The sequence below is a fragment of the Paramormyrops kingsleyae genome, chromosome 1 (assembly GCF_048594095.1).
Source record: "Paramormyrops kingsleyae isolate MSU_618 chromosome 1, PKINGS_0.4, whole genome shotgun sequence".
Classification (NCBI taxonomy): domain Eukaryota; kingdom Metazoa; phylum Chordata; class Actinopteri; order Osteoglossiformes; family Mormyridae; genus Paramormyrops; species Paramormyrops kingsleyae.
Window position 1 is genome coordinate 2,847,828 of NC_132797.1, and position 22,909 is coordinate 2,870,736.

Below are 22,909 nucleotides of genomic sequence, written 5' to 3' on the forward strand. Positions count from 1 at the left end.
CAGAGGACCATAAGTCTGTGTGGATGAAATTTGGCCTTGAGGAAAAATAAATTGACAAGGTTCGACAAAAACATTTATTTACATGTAAGAAGCAGGTTAGAGACAAACACACAGCCACATGTGCAAGAAGTGCTTCCCTGCCAAGGCACAGGCAGAAAAAAAAATGGTCAGAGTCAGGGACGTCAGTCCAGCGAGATGGGGGGGGCTGGGGAAAATCGCCCCCTGCTACACCCCCCCCTGCAATCACTCTGGGGGAAGCTCCGGGCCGTTTCCATAGGAGCAAGTGGCCGGCTTTGAGCAGGATTCTCCTGGGGGTCGGATCACAGGAAGTCATACAGGTAGCGCAAGATGTCGAAGCCCACCGTCCTGCCGGAAAGGGGAGAGAGACTGTGGTAGGGCCTGCGATAGGAGCCCATTGATTACCGCGCACCGCCCACTAACCACCACAATGCTATCTTTAGATGCATAAACTATGGATTTTTTCCCCCCAAAGAGCCAAAAGAATGAAGGGAGACATCATCCGTCAACTAAACATATACACAAACGTTACACAAGCGTTACACAACTAGGAGACAGGACACAGGAAGCTGAAATATAACTTTAAAAAAAGCTTCTGAGGAAATCCCTCTGTACAGATGGAGGGTGAATCTTCAGAACCGTCGTTTTAAAGCCCTATACTGTAGAACGTAGGACCTGCCATCTGAGGCCCTTCTCCCTCAATTCTTACTTGCTTCAGTCCCCCTGCGCCTCAGTCCATCTCCCTCCTCCACCCTCTCCATGTCGCCCATTCGGCTCACAAACATTGTGGGCGGCGCCGTACCCATGTCACATGACAAGGGGCGGGGAAACGATGAGTCACATGACAAGGGGCGGGGAAACGATGAGTCACATGACAAGGGGCAGGGTCAGTGCCCCACATTCTGTGATGGGAAGGAGCTGTACCTGGCTGGGCTGGCTGGATCTCCCAGAGCTGGCTACTGATGTTCTGAAGCCTCCCCCCAACCTGCGCCCCGCAGGTGAATTTCTCAGCTTGTTATTTGCTCAATTAAACTTCTTTAATTAAATGTGGCAGTAAAATTCATGGGAGCCGTAACCAGAACAGGGGACATGAGGCCTTGATGTCTTAATGTTGCTGTGGCTGTTAAACCGGGCAGTCCTGAGAGGGGGCGGCCCAGTGGAGGATGGGGTCCGGCACGTCGAGCTGGACGCTGCATGCAGTCACTTCATTAGCCAGCATGTTTCACAGGGGCAGACAGGATGGGTCTGCCTGGCAGTAGAACTGGGGGCTGTGATTGCATTTTGCGTGCACACACACACCTGTAATCATATCTTTGTGGGGACCGTCCATTCATTCCTATGGGCATAACCCTAATCCCAGAAATGACAACCTTAACCGCTACCCAGCCCTAACCTTAACCTTAAGTAACCAAACAAAATACAAGACTTTTGGCATTTTTAGTTTTTTGCAGTCACAGATTTTTATAAAACTGAAGTTTGTATTATGAGGACCAAATGTTCTCTACAATGTGATCAAAGCTTGATATTTTGACATTGTGGGGACCATTTTTTTCATTTCCCACAAGAGGAAACTCATTTTTCTGTCTGTGTTTCTGTGTGTGTGTGTTTCTGTGTGTGTGTGTGTTTTTGTGTATGTGTGTGTGTTTCTGTGTGTGTTTCTGTGTTTGTGTGTGTTTGTGTGTGTGTGTGTGTGTGTGTGTTTCTGTGTATGTGTGTGTGTGTATCTGTGTATGTGTGTGTATCTGTGTATGTGTGTGTTTCTCTGTGTGTGTGTGTTTCTGTCTATGTGTGTGTTTCTGTGTATGTGTGTTTCTGTGTGTGTATCTGTATATGTGTGTGTTTCTCTGTGTGTGTGTGTTTCTGTGTGTGTTTCTCTGTGTGTGTGTGTTTCTGTGTGTGTTTCTGTGTGTGTTTCTGTGTATGTGTGTGTTTCTGTGTGTGTGTGTGTTTCTGTGTGTGTATCTGTATATGTGTGTGTTTCTCTGTGTGTGTGTGTTTCTGTGTGTGTTTCTCTGTGTGTGTGTGTTTCTCTGTGTGTTTCTCTGTGTGTGTGTGTTTCTGTGTGTGTTTCTGTGTATGTGTGTGTTTCTGTGTGTGTGTGTGTATTTGTGCTCCTTCACTGTCGCTCTCAGAGATGCTGGCAGCGCAGGATCCCAGCGCAGCGCCGGCCGTCTGTTCCACACGGTCCCCCCGCTGCACACACCTGCTCACACGGCAGGCCAGGGCCAGCGGGGACACACAGAGCTGAGAAGCCCCTCCCCCAGCAAGCACACATGCACACACACAGACTTGTGCACACACACATTTGTATTCACGTCTTTGTGGGGACTTCATTTCTACTGGCAAAACCCTAATCCCAGCCATGGCAATCTTACTCAGCCGTAACCTTAACCATAAGTAACCAAGCAAAACAGACTATTTTTGGCATTTTTAGTTTTGATTGCAGTCACAGATTTTAATAAAACTGAGCTTCTCTTTGTGGGGACTGAAAAAATAGTCCCCACAACGTCAGAACAACAGGTTTTTATCACATTGTGGGGACAATATAATGTATACAAATCCCTCCTCCACCCACACGTGCCACTCTCACAGGAAGGATGCACACAGCCATCAGAGAAACCTGGTGGGCGGACATGACACCACAGAGAGCAGTCACATCGTCACATGGAGACTAACTCAGGCCACATGTCACCGTGGAGCACCTCGCCGCGTGTGCGTGTGCTTGTGGGGGTGGGCATATTACCTGGCGATGGCTCGGATGAAGTCCAGGGAGACGGTGCACTTGTATTTGGGGTTGTCCAGCTGGTCATCGTGTCCTACCTGGGTGAGCAGCTGCAGAGTGACTAGGGAGGAGATCTGGAAGACCATGGACCAAATCACACTCAAGTATAGAAGGGAAAAGGAACAGAAGCAAGGCCGAGCCGTGCATCATGGGTAAAGGCCAGGGTGAGCAGACCTCACGCAGACTATCATAGGGGTACCACCGGCCGGTCCACTAGGCAAAACACAGTGCTGTTCTCTCATGGAAGGGGGGGGGGGGGGACTCCACACAGCAGAGAAACTGGGACCAAGGGCCATCGCTCTCCATTACGGAATCTAGGTCGGGGAGGGGGTGGGAGCGTAATTATTTTTATCATCATGAATCTCCACCTCAAGGTTGTACCAGAACCTTTGTACGCCTCAGTGTTCAGCCCCCACCACAGCTCAAAAACTGCCATGGATGGGGGGGGTCTTTTTTTTCATCATAGGGCTATGCGCCAGGCCAGGCAGAACATGGGGAGTGGACAAAATCTGGGGGCGGGGGGAGAGAGAAGAGGAAATCATTTCCTTGGGGGGGGAGAGACAAAAAGAGGAAATCATTTCCTTGATGGAATAGTATTCAGGGCCAATTCAGGAGTTTAAGTAGCAGCAGCAACAGAATTCATTTTTATACAGCTTAGCACCGGTGACCACTGACAACACGTGACCAATTCTGACACACCCAGACACACACGCACAACATGACAAACAATAAACAATTTTTTAGAAGCACTTTCCTGCTATGGAAGGAAAGCATGGCTGATCAAAGCATTAAAAGGATGGTGCGAAAAGGAAGGTGCATGCTGGGAGGGAAGGCGGGGTGACAGAGACGGCAGGGAGTGTGGAGCGAAAAGCTGCATGGGGCAGCTGTCCGTGCGGACACCCCTTTCCGAAGTGGGAGTTACACAGTGCCCCCTCACAGCCAGAATAAACCGTCAGCGACGCGACGAGCGAGAGACAGCGGTGAGCGACGCGACGAGCGAGAGACAGCGGTGAGCGACGTGACGAACGAGGGACAGCGGTGAGCGACGCGACGAGCGAGAGACAGCGGTGAGCGACGCGACGAACGAGGGACAGCGGTGAGCGACGCGACGAACGAGGGACAGCGGTAAGCGACGCGACGAACGATGGACAGCGGTGAGCGACGCGACGAGCGAGGGACAGCGGTGAGCGACGCGACGAGCGAGGGACAGCGGTGAGCGACGCGACGAGCGAGAGACAGCGGTGAGCGACGCGACGAGCGAGAGACAGCGGTGAGCGACGCGACGAGCGAGACACAGCGGTGAGCGACGCGACGAGCGAGAGACAGCGGTGAGCGACGCGACGAACGAGAGACAGCGGTGAGCGACGCGACGAACGAGGGAAAGCGGTGAGCGACGCGACGAGCGAGAGACAGCGGTGAGCGACGCGACGAGCGAGGGACAGCGGTGAGCGACGCGACGAGCGAGGGACAGCAAGAGCAAGAGTGGACAAGCAAAGTGTGGCCCAGAGATCGGCGGCAGGAAAGCAGGAAAGGGGGGCAGCCGAGCTCCCGGGCAGGACCACACAAAGAGAAGAGCATCTCAGTCAGAGAAATAAATAAAAGACGGGGGGCGGCAGCTAGGGATGTGGCCTTGAGCGACGAGCTCAAACAAACATAAAAAAAAAAAAAAAACACTATGTCCCTCTCCTAGCTCCATCCCCGATGCTGATCAAGGTTTCCTTCGAAGAGGCACAAAGAGCCCCCCTCCCCATCCCCCGCTTCTCTCCATCCCTCACAGTGCCCCCACCCCCCCAGATTCACCCCCACCTCCCAGGGATAAGGCTACAGAGAGACAAAGTAAAATCAATTATCCCCCCCCCCCCAAAACAGACAAACACATGTACACAGTGCGTCCGAGCCACCTGATATTAAGCAAGGGGGTGGGTACCCCCCCCCCCCCCGTGGTGCTGACATTCCTAATTTAATCGCTTTGTGCTGATTCGCACAGGTCATTACTCCCGGCACTGTAGCGATGGCGTTGCCAATCAAAAAAGCAAGTTGAAAGCACCTGCCCTCATCCGAGTCATGTCAAGCCCTGTTCCCACCCGGTGATCGAGGAGATGCAGCCGTGTCAATCCAGCGCCTCCAGTACCAAACCAACCATTAAAGCCCGGACCAAATGGGTCAGAACCACAAGCCCAAAGCTGGATGCACGCACGCCGATCCTCAGCTTCCTGACTGATAAGCACCCTACCACCCAAGACAGGGCACACAGAGCCATCGGCAAGGCACAGCGGAGGCCGCGACCCCTGACCTTAATCATGCGGGTCAGTCGCTGTGGGGGCCTTTCCCACATCCCGCTGGGAAGCACTTAATTTGCACGCCTCATGCGCTGACGGCAGACTCAATGTAAGGAGAGGCTTCTGTTCATTATATTTGTCCCTCTGGGACTGAGGGCCGCTCTCTGCCAAGAGCCCTGCCAGCGATGCCGCCCTCCCCCTGTCCCGCCCCCCCCACCCTGACCCATCTGTCCAACACAGGGACACTCTGCGCATGAAGATCATGTGACAAGTTACGATCGAGGTCAGAGGATGCAGCATGGTGATGACAGGCAGCCACCCCCATCGTGGCCTGGAGAGAGGGGGTCACCGCTCAGCCCCCAGCCCACCCGCTCTCAGCCCCACGCCCTCGCAGAGCCCCCTGCTCCATTCAGCCGGCCTTCACCAGTCAATCCCTTTAATCGGCTGTCATTCACTCTCGCCCCTCGATGCCTAATGACTCTTCATGTCGCTGAAGATCTTTGTTCATGACATCCCCCATCCCGGCCCCCACAGCGCTCCTCCCTCCGTTATCTCCACCTGCTCAGCCCAGGAACCTGGCCACCCTCTTGCACACACACAGGAACCCGGCCGTCCTCACACACACGTCCATGGAGTCCCAGCCCCCGCTCCTCCGAGAGCCTTGACCTCCGTACCCCAAGCTTACACACACACACACACACAGGTTGTATTCATTCATTTGTGGGGACTGTCCATTCATTTCTATGGGGAAAAAACAACAACGACAACCTTAACCATACAAAAACAAATACAAGACTTTTGGCATCTTTAGTTTTTGATTGCAGTCTCATTTTAATAAAAAATTACCCCACAAGGTTAAATAAGTTTTTAATCACACTATAGGGACATCTGGTCCCCACAATGTAATACACACATAATCACGCACGCACGCGCGCACACACCGGCTCCCAACGGCAGCTCCCCGTTCATCCCTGAAGTCCTGTTACACCTGGGCAGATTAAGCAGGACATTAGCGTCCTTTCTGGGCTATCGGGAGCTTCATAATGAAGAGAGCAACATGGTGCTCCTGATTTCCCGTGCAGCAATGAATCGTGCAATGATAGGGGCCATGTTTGGGAGGGGGGAGGGCATGTGTGTGTGATTGTGAAACTGTGGTTGTGCACTGCCAATGCTGACACTGAGGGTGCATTTTTGAAAGTGCACACACAAACACACGATACCATTACTGGACCTCAGACATAGCGTGGGGGGGGGGGGGGGTGGTCAGGCCGGGCGTAGTGAACCCAGAAGGTCTCGGTCACGCGATGACACACGGGGCTACGCCTGAATAACCCATCTCACACACACACACACACACACACACACACACACACACACACACACTACCTCCCCTCTCTGATGGCTGTCCCACAGAGAGACACCAGGGGGCACGTTTGCAAGCCTCAGGCGGCTCTGAGTGGGGTGGGGGCATATTACAGATGAGCTGTGGCTCCCGCAAGCAAGTGGCCCCTATGAACATGATTAACACAGATGGAGACGCAGCCCCGCTCACTCACATAAAGGCATAAAGCACGACTCGGATGCTAAATCAAGGTCACCTCTGCAGATTAGGCCAGCCTGTAAACCACTCCCACTTAGCAGCTCGCTAATGGGATCCCAGCAGCACCGAGACCAGCCTGTACACCACTCCCACTTAGCGCCTCGCTAACGGGATCCCAGCAGCACCGACGCCAGCCTGTACACCACTCCCACTTAGCGCCTCGCTAACGGGATCCCAGCAGCACCGACGCCAGCCTGTACACCACTCACATTTAGCGCCTCGCTAACGGGATCCCAGCAGCACCGACGCCAGCCTGTACACCACTCCCACTTAGCGGGTCGCTAACGGGATCCCAGCAGCACCGACGCCAGCCTGTAAACCACTCCCACTTAGCGACTCGCTAACGGGATCCCAGCAGCACCGAGACCAGCCTGTACACCACTCACATTTAGCGGCTCGCTAACGGGATCCCAGCAGCACCGAGACTAGCCTGTACACCACTCCCATTTAGCGGCTCGCTAACGGGATCCCAGCAGCACCGACGCCAGCCTGTAAACCACTCCCACTTAGCGGGTCGCTAACGGGATCCCAGCAGCACCGAGACTAGCCTGTACACCACTCCCATTTAGCGGCTCGCTAACGGGATCCCAGCAGCACCGAGACCAGCCTGTACACCACTCCCACTTAGCGACTCGCTAACGGGATCCCAGCAGCACCGAGACCAGCCTGTACACCACTCCCACTTAGCGCTTCGCTAACGGGATCCCAGCAGCACTGAGACCAGACCTGCCTCCATCCAGACACGCTCGCGGTGCTATGTGTGCATGCGTTTGCAGGAGACCTACATGATGCCAGCTGTCTATCGCAGCCGTCTACAGCACCTGCAAACCACGTTATAAGCTGCAATGAGACACTCTGGGAGCTCATCAGTGTTAGGAAGGTGCCTGGTACCTGACCCGCAATTATGTAGCAGCATAATCAGACAAGAACAACAAGTCTGCCATTAATTAAGCATCTCAACAGACTGTGCCCTCTGCAGATAGAGAGAGAGAAAGAAGCTCGAAAAGGATTAACGGCCCCCGTCACAGGGATGATACAGACCCACCCACGCCACCGAAGCTGGTCACAGGGGCTCATAGGTACCCCCCCAATCCCACTGCTCTAAGGGTGCCTTTCTGAATAACCCTAACCCTAACCAGCAGATCCTTGCCAATCACAGAAAATGACTCCCAGGGAAGCCACACGCAGACACGCCTGCTCCCTGCTCACTCCTCTAGGCTAGGAGATGATCATCTGCCTTTTTCCCCCCAGCCTTTCCCATCTGATCAGCTAAGCAGAGGCTATCAATTCCCCAAGGCCCCCCACCTGCCCCACAAACAAGGTCAAGGGGTCAGCGGCCTTCACCACCAACTGCCAACAGGAATACAAATCAATGACCTATTAAAACTTCATAAGAACACCAGAGGGATGGGGGGGGGGTCATGCCAAATGATGATTTAATGGAGACCCAGCAGAATAAATGACTAGATATGGCATTCCTCTGCTCTGCTATCGACCGGGGCACCACCCCAGCAACCAGCGCCGTAAGCTCTCGCCCCCAGCAGCATGATCCGGACCACAGTGACCTCGTAAAGCCACACTCCGGGACGATTAATGACCATCCCACCACGCCGCTCACGCACAGTCACAAACCCGGCTCCCCTCTCATCACATTACGGCTTTTATTAATGTAATCCAGCGTGGAAGCGGTTCTCCACGTGCCGATTTACAGGGCTGTCAGTTATACGCCGTTAAATCTGCTGGGACCCCAAGAAGTCATTTTGTGGAAAAAGCAGCTCCAGTTAAACCAATTTAAAGCAGACTGATGCCTCACGAGCCGCAGACACCGATCCATAGGAACCAGCTAATAAAGGGACACATAAATATATATGACAAATCACAGGTATTTATGTGAGGACATACGAAGGCCCCCAAGAGCCCCCAACAAAGGACTGCCCTCCCCACACATGCACACCCCCCCAGTTGGTACAGGGCTTATAGACTTAGGGGGCAGGATGCAATGATGAACAATGCTGGCTACGCTCACATGTGCCCGCTCACAGACACACACGCACACACATACAGGCACAAGCGCGCGCACACACACACACACACACACACACACACACACACACACACACACACACACACACACACGAAGGGACACATGCAGACAGGCATGTGCACAGACAGGCGTGAGCAAACACACACACACAGGAGCACACACACACACACACACAGGAGCACGCACACACACGCACACACACAGGAGCACGCACACACACACAGGACCACACACACACACACACAGGAGCACGCACACACACACACACACACACACAGGCACGAGCGCGCGCGCACGCACACACACACACACAATGCTGGCTACGCTCACATGTGCCCGCTCACAGACACACACGCACACACATACAGGCACAAGCGCGCGCACACACACACACACACACACACACACACACACACACACGAAGGGACACATGCAGACAGGCATGTGCACAGACAGGCGTGAGCAAACACACACACACAGGAGCACACACACACACACACACACAGGAGCACGCACACACACGCACACACACAGGAGCACGCACACACACACAGGACCACACACACACACACACAGGAGCACGCACACACACACACACACACACACAGGCACGAGCGCGCGCGCACGCACACACACACACACACACACACACACACACACACACACACACGCCTGTGTCCACCCTAAATGTGTAGATCACAGTAGGTGGTTCTATTACTACTAACCAGACCAGCCGGCAACATGCTACCTACCTATGCCCGTGGTCATTGGGTGTAGAACATTCCAGAAGCCCTTAAATAACGAACCAGCATAAAGGTCCAAGAGACCACCATGTAGTGCCGAGGTCCCGCCCCCAGTGTGGTGGCCACATAACCCCAAGCCCCCATCTGCTCACTCCCAGCGCGTCCAGCCCATTTTGTGCCGGCTTGCCCCCCTCGGCCCATATGGTGCCCCCGGATGCCTCCACGCTTCCCTGACGGCCTGTCCTGAGTTTTCTGCGACGCCCCCCCCCCCCCCCAAGTCCAGGCCTGCCGCCTCGACTGGGATACATATTTCATGCAGAGCATTAAAAATTCAGCAGGTCTACTCCCCGTCTTTATGCCGAGCCGGCGAAAGAGAAACAGGTTCAATAATGGATGAGAGAGAGGAGAGGCGAGAGGCGAACGCCGGTGGCAGGGCTCGGCAGCCCGTTAGCCGCTCCCATCACGAGACGCCTGGCCAGGCACTCGGCCCCCCCGCCGGGCCCCCCCGACTGCTGGCGAGAGCTACAGGCAGCTTTGCGAAAGGACGAAGGAGGAGAGACGGCTGTACGACCCAGCACGCTCCCAGCGCACAGCTGGACGGCGGCTTTGACACACCCCAGGACACGCACACGCACAGAAACCCATACAACCCCCCCCAGGCATTCAGTCCGCGTGATTATTCACCTTCAGGGACAGAATACCATCATCTCTGGTGCTACTATAAACTCCTGCGAACACTTATATACATTTATGTATGATGGGAACGTACGAGCTGAAATCTGTCAAACAAGAAAGCAGAGCATAACAGAATAGCTTAGAGGCAACGGGACTCAGGGATTAGCTTGTGAGCCCAAACCAAAATGGCTGAACACTGCCACCTAGTGTCCAGATAGGAGCACTAACTATCACAACAGTACCTGCACCCCATAAACAGAATGTGGAATAATGCTATTACCCTGAAGATCAACAAATCATGAACAATTTCAGAGCATCGGAACAGAACAGGTGGGCAGATTCTCCAGATTTCAGAGGGATGCCAACACGACTGGGTGACGTCCAGCTCCGAGACATCGAGAGTTTCCACACAAGACCAGCAACCAAACACTCCCAATCAGGAACCATAAAAACAAACTGCCGTGATTCACGATATTGTTTTGGGCACAAATGAAGCAGGCTGTGCCCTCAGTTAATTGCCTGTTTAATTTGTTCACGAGTCTTGATACGACAAATTTCGAACCCCAGGGGATAAAGTGGGGGTAAGCCTCTCCCCCCTTAGTCACCTGGATATGGCGTGTGGCTCAGCAGGTGAAGGATCAGCACCCGGCTTCCCGGGAGAGGTCCCGCTTCACAGAAACACCTGTGCATCACACAAAGCTTCTTCCAGCTGGCCTGATTCCACCACTCTGAGGACCATCTGATGTTCACGCAGGCTGTGATTCAGGTGGGGATTTGGATTTCAAAGCAGGACATCCAACCAGAGTAACCTCAGAGGGTCCCCACAGCGCTCTCAGCTCCCAGATATGCGCCACGCCATTCATACAATCCGGCCACAAAGTCACGTCGCTATTGGCCTAAACAAAGGCTTATACTGAGCTGAGCGGAAGGACATTTCGCTTTCCGTCTATCACAAGCTGACACATCGCAGCTTCAGAGTGCACACTGAAATGTCTCTTCACAGACATCACATGCAGCTTCAGAGTGCACACTGAAATGTCTCTTCACAGACATCACATGCAGCTTCAGAGTGCACACTGAAATGTCTCTTCACAGACATCACATGCAGCTTCAGAGTGCACACTAAAATGTCTCTTCACAGACATCACATGCAGCTTCAGACTGCACACTGAAATGTCTCTTCATAGACATCACATGCAGCTTTAAACCATTTCCAGCCACTTGTTTCGTGAACTTGTGCTGCCCTCCAGTGGACACAAACCACAGCACATCTCTTCCAGCACTTCAGAAATGATGCATTTTCCAAGTTACTGGATCAGTTAAGAGCTGGATATGGATCAGGTATAAAAATGAACCAGACCTGGGAGAAGATGCTGGCCGTAGGAGCGACGCGACTGTCCACCACGCTATAGAAGATGGCCAGCAGCCGGTCCAGGGGAAAGGGCTTGGGCCCCAGCAGGTGGTTACTGGTCTGACAGGGAGAGCAGCAGCATTACACCAGGCTCCACACAGGTGATCAATCTGAAAACAGGACTCTCACCTTCTCATGTTTCTTCAAAAATGTGGTCTTCCTAATTTTCCCATGATGCTGTGAAGGAGATGAGAGCATCGGTCCCCATATGCAATGACACAGACTTTGCAATCACCCCGGAAGCCCCCCTGGAGAGGATGAGCACCCCCCCACTCCCCCCGAGGCTCACCTTAACGAAGAAGCGGCGGTCGGTGCGAGCCGGGTTGTAGGAGGCCAGGTAGGCGGCTATGAGCAGGAATTTGGAGTAATATGGCAGCTCGACGTGGGCGTAGGCGGACAGGCCTAGGGGGCGGGGGGGGGGGGGGGGGGGGGACACATCAGTGAGGTAAACACACACACAAGCGAGGTGAGGACACACACACACACACACACAAGGGAGGTGAGGACACACACACACAAGCGAGGTGAGGACACACACAAACACACACACAAGGGAGGTGAGGACACACACACACACGCGAGGTGAGCACACACACACACACACACACACAAGCGAGGTGAGGACACACACACACACACACACAAGGGAGGTGAGGACACACACACACACGCGAGGTGAGCACACACACACACACACACACACAAGCGAGGTGAGCACACACACACACACACACACAAGCGAGGTGAGCACACACACACACACACAGCAGAGAGGTGAGCACACACACACACATAAACACACACACAAGCGAGGTGAGCACACACACACACAAGCGAGGTGAGCACACACGCACACACACACACACACACAAGCGAGGTGAGCACACACACACACACACAGCAGGGAGGTGAACACACACACACACACACAGTAGCGAGGTGAACACACACACACACACAAGCGAGGTGAAAACACACACACACACACACAAGCGAGGTGAGCGCACACACACACACACAAGCGAGGTGAGCGCACACACACGCACAAGTGAGGTGAACACACAGACACACAAGCGAGGTGAGCACACACACACACACGCGAGGTGAGCGCGCACACACACACACACAAGCGAGGTGAACACACACACACAAGCGAGGTGAACACACACACACACACAAGCGAGGTGAGCACACACACACAAGCGAAGTGAACACACACACACACACAAGCGAGGTGAACACACACACACAAGCGAAGTGAGCACACACACACACACACAAGCGAGGTGAACACACACACACAAGCGAGGTGAACACACACACACACACAAGCGAGGTGAACACACACACACAAGCGAGGTGAGCACACACACAAACACACAAGCGAGGTGAACACACACACACACACAAGCGAGGTGAGCACACACACACACAAGCGAGGTGAGCGCACACACACACACACACACACGCACACACACACACACAAGGGAGGTGAGCACACACACACACACACAAGGGAGGTGAGCACACACACACACACACAAGGGAGGTGAGCACACACACACACACACACACACACAAGCGAGGTGAACACACACACACACACACACACAAGCGAGGTGAACACACACACACACACAAGCGAGGTGAGCACACACACACACACAAGCGAGGTGAGCACACACACACACACACAAGCGAGGTGAGCACACACACACACACACGCGAGGTGAGCACACACACACACACACAAGCGAGGTGAGCACACACACACACAAGCGAGGTGAACACACACACACACACACAGCAGCGAGGTGAACACACACACACACACACACAAGCGAGGTGAACACACACACACACACACACACCAGCGAGGTGAGCACGCACACACACAGCAGCGAGGTGAGCACGCACACACACACACACACACACACACACACACACACACAAGCGAGGTGAGCACACACACAAGCGAGGTGAGCACACACACACACACACACACAAGCGAGGTGAGCACACACACACACACACAAGCGAGGTGAGCACACACACACACACACAAGCGAGGTGAGCACACACACACACACACACATACACACAAGCGAGGTGAGCACACACACACACACACACACACACAAGCAAGGTGAGCGCACACACACACACACACACAAGCAAGGTGAGCACACACACACACACAAGCAAGGTGAGCACACACACACACACACACAAGCGAGGTGAGCGCACACACACACACACACACACAAGCGAGGTGAGCGCGCACACACACACACACACAAGCAAGGTGAGCACACACACACACACACACACACACACAAGCAAGGTGAGCACACACACACACACACACACACACACAAGCGAGGTGAGCGCGCACACACACACACACACAAGCGAGGTGAGCGCGCACACACACACACACACACACACACACACACACACACACAGAGGACAGGCTGGTCTCCCATGACACAGGCAGCTCTGGTTTTTTCTCCCAGGATGTGCAGGATGACGGAGCTCAACCAGTCATTCAATCAGAAAAGCACATTTTTAAATGGACAGTAAAAGCATTTATAATACATTATTGACATGACTTATGAAGAGTGTTTCTTTATTTTTAATTTACAATATTCAATAAATGAATGTCATTTAAATGATTATGGAAATTAAATTGTCATTTCAATTTATAAACATTTAAATGTTTAAATTATAATTTAAATAACCATTTAAATGACATTTTCAATTGTTATTTACACAATGGTTTCAATGACCATTTAAATGATACCTGCAGCCATTATAATTATCTGTCAGTCACCCATCAAATTCAGTGGGCGGGCTCTAAACAAAACATAACATCTTATTTTTTACATTGCAAACTAAGTTACAACAGATCGATCTCACCTAGTCGATTGAATTCTCATTTATAACCACATTTTGTCGGTTCTAACCTGGGACTGCATTGCAAAAACTTGCAGATCCTGGTAACTAGGGACAGAACCTGATTTAGGAAAAAGTCATTACAGATGAGCATTTCCTAAGCTGTACTTCCTATACTAAGACAGAAAACGTGCATTACACAAGCTCCCTAACTCTCCCGAAATCTCCTAACTTTGGGACAACTACACAGCCCCAATAATGACATAGCAATAAAAATCACGCACATTGTGGCCTCGTTTTAATACAGGAGCCCCCCCGAGTCCGAAACAATCGAACGGAACCCATATTCAGCATGAATTTCATGTACATGCATATAGTAAAGTTTGACACAAGTCTCAGAGTAAGGTATTACCAACATTAACTACAATAGAGTACACTGTACATTATTGGACGGGATTCTGATGTTTAGCCTAATTCTAAGAGATGATGCAGCAATGAAAAAATATCATGCAGGAGGGATGAAGGGATGAAGGGATGAAGGGATGACTGAGCAATGAAAATCAAGCTTTTATTTAGCCATCAAAGGATGAGGGAACTATGAAAAATCACACCGTTACTCATTTATCGTTTGGTTTTTTGGAGCAAGGTAAATCCTGGAAAACTGAAACTGCGGATAGAGGGGGGCGACTAATTCATTCCCACGATATATTATAATGTGGCCACAATATTCTGCGTTTTTATCATTGTGTCATGAGCGGGGCTCCGTGGAGCAATCAAAGAGCAGCCGCATGGATGTTAGTTCTGCTTAGAGCCCACTGAGTTTGATGGGTGACTGACAGATAATGGTTGCTGGTATTTAAATTGTAATTTAAATAATTATTAATATAGCAATTTGAAATTATTATTTAAATAATCATCTGAATGACATTCATTTACTGAATATTGTCATAAAACACCCTTCATAATGAGTGCCACGTTTTCAAATATAATTTTACAATGTAATTTAATTTTATTTAACTTAATATGTTCAATTAGCATTTCCCTCTGACCGGTAAGGGGTGCAGTCGCACCTCCTGTATCCCACAGGGACGCCGGACACCTGCGTGCACCAGGCGGGACACCCACATACCTCTCAGGCTCTGCGTTTCACCATCCTGCTTCAGCTGCTCCTCCCACTGAAAGCTGGAGGGACATCGGAGCAGTCAGGCCAGGCACTTGGGCAGGCGCGTCCACGCATACGCACCAAGACTCAGGAGTGCCCCCACCTGGACACCTCCCTTAAGTACACGGTCTGCATGGCCTTCTTCAAATGCGGCTCGATGTTTCTCCATAGCTTGTGGGTGTCACTCTCCTCCGCTGAAGAATGTGAACAAACATAACCTGAACAATCAGCCAGATTGGTCTGCTTCTGACCCCAAGGCTTTGCCCGAAAGTCCTTCGGGGGCCCAACAGCACACCACTCGGAGTCAGTCGGACCGAGAATAGGAAAGTAAGAAGGCCAAAAATGGTGGGGGGGCGGGGGGGAGGAGTCACAGGGTGCAGAAGAACCCAAGCTAATACGGAGCACGCCTTTCCCTAGGGGCCGCTAACGTGTGGCTGACATGGCACGCGTTTCCCTAGGGGCCGCTAACGTGTGGCTGACATGGCACGCGTTTCCCTAGGGGCCGCTAACGTGTGGCTGACATGGCACGCGTTTCCCTAGGGACCGCTAACGTGTGGCTGACATGGCACGCGTTTCCCTAGGGGCCGCTAACGTTTGGCTGACATGGCACGCGTTTCCCTAGGGGCCGCTAACGTTTGGCTGACATGGCACGCGTTTCCCGTTGCTGGGTCGCTTCTCCTCACCTTCTCCTTTCTCCAGAGGCTCACAGAACTTTGGAAAGTTGAGCGCTGCCTGTTTGAGGGGAAAGAGACAAATTGCAGTGAAAAAACAGACACAGAAGGATGGAATCTGAGCTACATGGGACAAGAAGAGGGTGCCAGTTTCAGTCAGGAAGAGACCAAAGCTCATCTTTCGTTAATGGCCCATAAGACAGTCTCGTGCAGACGGGGGAGAGGGTCAGAAACCCCAAGCACAGGTCAGTGACGCTGCCAGACTAGTGGATGGGTCACCTTACAGACTCAGTGACAGGTCATTTTACCACAAAATACACTGATGTTTTTAGAATTACAATACCAGTCAAAGGTCTGGACACACCTACCCATAGAAAGGTTTATATGTTCCATTTTTCATGTTTTAGAATAAAGACATCAGAACTATAAAATAGCATATGGGATTATTCACTGACCAAAAAAAAAGTCTTAAACAAAAAAAAATATTTGTGGGTTTGGCAGTTCAAATCCCTGGATTGGCAGAGCGATCTCACCATTGGGCCCTTGAGCAAGGCCCTTAACCCCAGCTGCTCCAGGGACTGGCTGACCCTACTGTCTCCTCTAGTCCAGTCTCATGAGGTGACCTTCTGGGATGCTCTTCCAGCTGTCCCGAAGGAGGTCCCACATGCTGAGCACTCAGCTGCCACTTTTCTTTCACTCTGGTCAAACTCCTCCCGAACCATCTTTACTGTGTTTAGGTCAGGTGGCCAGGTCATGTGATACAACACACGCTATCACTCTCCTTTGTAGGCAGCTTGATGTCCAAAACTGACTTATACTAAGCGACGCACAATTGGGAAAGTCGGATCAGACAGTCCCTGTAGCAACTGGAGGTGCTTCACTCAGGGGCCCATAAACCCATCTAAAGACCAAGGGATTTGAACCTTGTAATGACAGGCACAGACACCTAACCCTAACCCTAACCCCACACACCTAGCCACACAGTACCTCCCCCACGCTCCATCGTGAATGCATTAGCTGGCACTGAAAAGATAACTCTGCACTCACAGCTCGTGTGTGTGTATAAACGGCTCGCTCACCAGGTGCCGGAGCTCCCTCAGGTCCTTGCAGACCGAGTAGAAGACCCCCAGCAGGATGTTGATGTAGAAGGTGTAAAGCTCTGCGGAGTAGCTGGGGTGGCTGTCCTGGGCCAGGATCTGCTGCAGCTCCGCTGAGGGGGGGGGGATGTGGAGGGAGATGCTCGGTTACCACGGCAACACACGGCAGCCAAACATGGCAATGCAGGCGTTCATCGAGATGCGGAACACAGCACCGGGCCCTGTGGCTACCCTCCCAGGCCGGTATGAGGCCTGAGCACAGGACCCCAGTGGGAGACAAGCAAAACGCACTCTACTAGGAAACAGGAATGCCGCTGCCACGGCAACAGGCTAGACCATGGCGGGAAGGCCGAGGGCGTCCAAGAAAACCAGCAGCATCCGTCTGGCAGAGCAGACGCCCCCATGCATCGAGACAAGCTGGGATGAAGCAGATCTATCAAGTTCGCCTTGGTTTGAAGGAGGAGCCCCAAGGATGGACTGGGGCCCGTCAACAAAATGATGATGATGATGATGATTACCATGGTATAAAGTACGTCAGATGGGGCCTGAAGCAGGGGTACAAGGTAAAGCTGGGGGGGGGCAAAGGTGCCCCCTCCTACACACACCTTTACTGTAATCAGGGAAGTGCAGCTGCAGGGGCTCAAAGCAGCCAGTGCTGGGCCTGAACTTGTCCCACACAATCTCGCTGAGCAGGATCACGGTCACGTTATCCTCCACCTGCAGGGGGCGACACACATCCATCATTCTAACACACCTCGGCCAGCTCCGCCCGAGTGTCTGTAGCTCACTGTTGGCTTTATCTACTGCTGACTTTAAGGAATCTAAACATAACATTCCTACTGCTCATCCAGGGAAAGGCTTCACCCACCCCCCCACAACTGACACTTTGTTATGGGGCAGACTCCCCTTGTCTCGTTCTTCACAAATCTAGACGTTTGACACATGTCAGAGGAGTCTTGTGGGTTTTTTGCTAATAAAGGAGAAAACACACGCACACGTACACACACGCGCGCACCGCTTCACACATCGGAACTCCGAATACCTTCACACACCACAGTAATGATATTCCTGCACTCGGCTCCATACACCAGCAGAATTTTAATGCAGGCGGCCCATTAAAAATATATCAGAGCAGCCGCCGAGATTCACATGAGCAGCGTCGCCGATCAAATGGGAAACTTACATAACTGCATTTCCGGGCAGCTCTCGAAACCACAGGTATTAAAAATAATAAAGACTGCACACTCCATGATCACTGCCATTCTCTAGGGCTCCCACACTGGGGGGGGTATTATCAATCCCAGATGATGGCTTTTACAGGAGAGGAGGGCTACAGTTACATATTTGTCTCTCCTCCAAGCCGTGGCTTACCTGCCCTTGGACAGCAGAGCAGATCAGCGTGCTGCTGTGGTATTTTGAGTTAATTACTGTAATTGAATTAAAAAGTGATCATTAGTCATCATCGCTGAGCGGCTGAACGGCATGTCGCTGAAGAGGAGAGAGTTGGCAGAGCCGGAGAGCAGAGAGATAAATTTAGCCCCGTTTTTAATGTGCTAAAAGGCGTCAGCCTCACATACCAATTCTGACGATATAGCAAAGGGTCTTTGGGATGCTGTCGGCCAAGGCCAGTGCTGGCCCGGAAACGGCCCAGGACAATCGGATAACATTTCAAGGCTCCATCAAAACCTGCCTGCATCCCCCCCCCCCCATTTACATACACAGTGAGGGGGGTCCAGTGGTTCTTACCAGTTCCTGTAAGCGCAGAAAGCCAGGTAGAAGATTGGCGCTCATGTCCCGCAAGACCTCCGCCCGGTCCAAGACCTGATCTCAGAAACACGTGGTTATATTTCACAACAGAAATAGGGGTTCATCAAAAAACTAGGGTTCAAGGCAGAGAATAACCTTGGTTGGGGCGCCAACCGATGGGCAGCCAGGCTACGTTCACACTGCAGGATAAATGTGGCCCAAATCCCATTTTTTGCTCATATGTGACTCAGATCACATTTTTTCATGACAATGTGAACAGCACAAGTCACATGGAATCCGATTTTTTCAGTTCCTATTTGGGCCACTTCAGTATGTGGTTATAAATTGGATACTGGTCTGATTTTTTGCAATGCGACCTCAGTCTGAGCAGCGAAATCGGAATTCGTGCGACTTTTACGTCACTCTCGATCGACGTTCGTCACAATTCTGCGCAGGCAGAAGTCACCATATGTCCCCGTCAGAGTGCCAAACATGAAGGAGAGCACAGAAGCTGGCCAGTGGAGGGACAGCGAGGTGCTGGATTTAATACGTATTTGGGGAGATAAATCTGTTCAGGCAAAACTGGAAGGTTCATATCGTAACTGGGCAGTTTTCGAATCAATAAAGTGACGTCTTTGTTTTTGCGTATCATTGCGTCTTTGTTGTTTTGTGCGCATGCGGGCCAGTTCAGTATAGTGAACCGTTCACATTGAAATCTGATATTACCCACATTAAAAAGAGTAATGTGAACAGGCAAACAAAAAATCCGATCTGAGCAGAAAATCAGAATTGAGCATTAAGACCTGCAGTGTGAAGGCAGCCACATTCACACCAATGAGCAATTTGGCAACTCCAATCTACCTATAGCATGTCTTTGGACTGTAGGGGATAACACAGAACACAGACAAAATCCCGAAACACGTGGAGAACATGCAAACAGAAAGCTCAGGCAGGGAAACAAACCCTGGTCTGCACTAACCCACAGCTCCATCATGCCGCCCCTGCATCTTGCTTAAATACTCCAATTTCAGTACCAAATAAAGCAAACCTAAGGGAGTATGACGCATGTGCACTGAAAGAGCACCTCGCCGGAAGAGTGCAGAAGCCGGACCCCAGTCACGGCCATAATGTGGTTCCCATGAAAACCGCACGGCTGTCGTGCGAAACAGCCACAAATCTGAAAGCTGGGCCTGAAAGGGAGACTGCGGGGGTGGGTTTGCGCACACTCACGATGTATCGCGTGTGCTTGGCTGAATCCTCCGCGCACAGCTGTCGGTACAGGCGCACGAAATCGGACAGGGAGGGGCTGCGGGACAGGGTCACGGCCGATGAGTCGAAGAGGGAGCCCAGCACCTGCTCGAAGAGCAGGCCTGGAGACACGCACTCGACGCAGCTCACCACCACATGGGGCATCTGCGCGGGGGACAGAGGGGAAGCAGAGAAACCAAAAAAACAGGCTTAAGGAAGCAGGTGGGGCTTCTTCTCCATATTTTCAACACATATATTTGACACAGTAACACCCCTCAAATAAGCCAGACACTTGCAAGTGTCATACTTTTAAAAATGTCACCTTCCAAGTTTAGCAGCGCTTTCAGAAGCCGCCAGGGCGTCTGGAGCTCAAGCGCATCTCTCACCTGCAGCTCCCTCAGCAGGGTGAGTGTCACGTGACTCTTCCCCATGGCTCGGTGACCATAGATAAAGATAGACGGGAAGCTATAATGATCCGGCTGCAAGGAAAGAGATTTTTTTTTTTTACTACGAGAATACCAAGCCATCGGCGGATGCCAAGATCTCCGTATATTTTAGCACAGTATTTGTGCGACACATCGTAGCGTGTGACCCGTGTTGGACGGACACGGCAGGTGCTCCCACCGGGACAGGCGCCACATGACGGAGACCCTGACTGGGCATGCCGTTAATGAAAACAGAGGGATGGGTGAAAACGTGCGCGAAATTACCTTATCGTTTAATTTATGTTGCTGTACAAGGCCAGTCATTCATGCAGCGCCGTCTGCGGTGATATTGCGACCGATCGGGAAAGAGCTCACCTCTCCGAAGAGGGCAAGCAGCGCGGCAGCCTGTGCTTCTCTGCAAGGCACCTTCTCCGACACCAGACGCAGCTGCGCCTCCGAGTACCCCTGCTGCCGAAGCTCCGCGGGCATCCTGAGGTAAAATGCCAAGTTTTACAGCCCCCCCAAAAACGCAGCGAAAGGATGCGAGCATGTACCAGTACCCCCTTCACGCGCTGGGATTACAGGTAAAACGTTAAATATGCAACATTTTCCGTGAGATATTGGTTCAAGGACTAAATTCCCATGCAACATAACCATATCATAGAGGAACAACACGACAAGCATACATTTCATAACTTTCACACAGCTTATATTTTGTGTAACTTAGTCTGACGCTAACATAGTTACACGCCGACAACAATGCTGAATACTACTGTATAGTGTTTCGAGCATAAGTGAGTTTGATAACTTTATTTTAAATGCTTATGTTTCACTGGAAGACAAAATATAACACCTACTTTTATTCAGCGCACGAGAGCGATCCTTGTCGATTTCGCGCGCCTTAATACCATCATAACCATCTACTTCCTACGTTCTGGCGAATCACAACAGTCTTCCTCTGCCGAGTCTACAACTACTTCCTACTTTTTGACCTATCGCAACTCGATTCTATTAATGAATTATGGGAGCTGAAGTCTTTACCAAAACCTTCACTGGCCATAGGCAAAAAAAGTTTTCATTTGCTGTAGCGTTATATAAAATAAGGTTTTTGCGTTATTCTTAAAATTACCCATCTTAAAACACGATTGATTCCGTTTCGATAAAATCCAGAAGCAAAAGTTTGAAATGGCTTAGCTTTTAATTAAAATTCAAAAATATTCAGTTGGCCAAAAGCCCACTAATATAAAATATTTATCCAGTACGTCATAACTCTTCTCAAGGTACGGGACCTCTTTATGTTCTACTTTATTAGCTGCAATCAGCTTCGTCACCAGAGGCTCTGGGCTGGAGGGGACCCAAAATTAAAGTTAAACTGAAAATTAAACCAACAAGTTAAAAAACACAAATGCTTTACTGGTCTTTATTTCTGTTACAGTCTCATTGTGTGTGTTTCTACGTAATTAGGGTAAAATCTACCGAGACCCCCGTTGGACAAAACCTACCGAAGAGGTCCTAGGTGACATTTTACTAAAGGACCCATAATTTCTAGCTACGCCCCTGGCTGCAATGCTAGATAAAATAGGCCCTAATTACGTTTTGTTTGAGAAATGGGTGGATTGATGGATAGGCAGATGACAGAAGTATCGGTCCTAAGTTTTGCAATTTATATTGGGACTAAATCAAGAAAAGTAATACCAGGAAGATTATAACGACTACCAGCCTTCTAATCTTTCTTCCCAGAATATGTTAACCTGCGGCGGCGGCGCCCAGATGGAGCCCAGCCCCGTCCGTTCAGCGCTTACAGCGAGCGCCGCACTGAGTGTCTGACAAGCGTGTGTGTGCGGGGAGAAGTGAGAGCGAGATGCGGACGCATTTTTCTTTCTTTTTGTTTATTTGGTCTTAGTAATGCCACGGGCATTTAAAAACTGAAAAACAAGTATTTAGTTGAGTCTATGGCATGATTTTTTCGCCAAGTGAATTGTTATGGGACTGGCCTGTATCTGTCTTTTTTGCCGGCCCACCTACGCTATGATTTCTGGCTCGGCCGTTGATGCGAACATAATTTTGGTAATTACCGTGTACTTAGACTTGATTGTCAAAAACTGCACTATAT

General features: G+C 51.2%; 1 protein-coding gene across 2 annotated transcripts; it reads right to left on the minus strand.

Moving 5' to 3' along the window:
• Nucleotides 1–60: 60 nt before the first annotated feature.
• On the minus strand, nucleotides 61–21,744 carry orc5 (origin recognition complex, subunit 5). 2 transcript variants are annotated; one of them, XM_023825960.2, is made up of 15 exons: nucleotides 21,654–21,744; nucleotides 21,172–21,286; nucleotides 20,758–20,850; nucleotides 20,354–20,536; nucleotides 19,124–19,198; nucleotides 17,983–18,094; nucleotides 17,360–17,490; nucleotides 16,293–16,341; nucleotides 15,713–15,803; nucleotides 15,577–15,629; nucleotides 11,842–11,954; nucleotides 11,682–11,729; nucleotides 11,502–11,612; nucleotides 2,762–2,874; nucleotides 61–366 (listed from the first exon to the last, which is right to left on the minus strand). In XM_023825960.2, exons 2-15 carry the CDS (start codon nucleotides 21,283–21,285, stop codon nucleotides 321–323), a joined length of 1,332 nt encoding a protein of 443 aa, XP_023681728.1. In that variant the 5' UTR covers nucleotide 21,286; nucleotides 21,654–21,744; the 3' UTR covers nucleotides 61–320. The 2 variants fall into 2 exon arrangements, with proteins under 2 accessions (XP_023681728.1, XP_023681729.1); XM_023825961.2 differs by lacking the exons at nucleotides 21,172–21,286; nucleotides 21,654–21,744 and having other exon boundaries at nucleotides 20,694–20,788.
• Between the last annotated feature and the right edge of the window lie 1,165 nt (nucleotides 21,745–22,909).

Coding starts and splice junctions, on each gene's coding strand:
- orc5 (XM_023825960.2), bottom strand. CDS start 21,285: ATGCCCGCGGAGCTTCGGCAGCAGGGGTACTCGGAGGCGCAGCTGCGT. Junction 18,095..19,123: donor TTCTGCGCTTACAGGAACTG/GTAAGAACCACT, acceptor CGCCCCCTGCAG/GTGGAGGATAACGTGACCGT. Junction 15,630..15,712: donor TACTTAAGGGAGGTGTCCAG/GTGGGGGCACTC, acceptor ATGTCCCTCCAG/CTTTCAGTGGGAGGAGCAGC.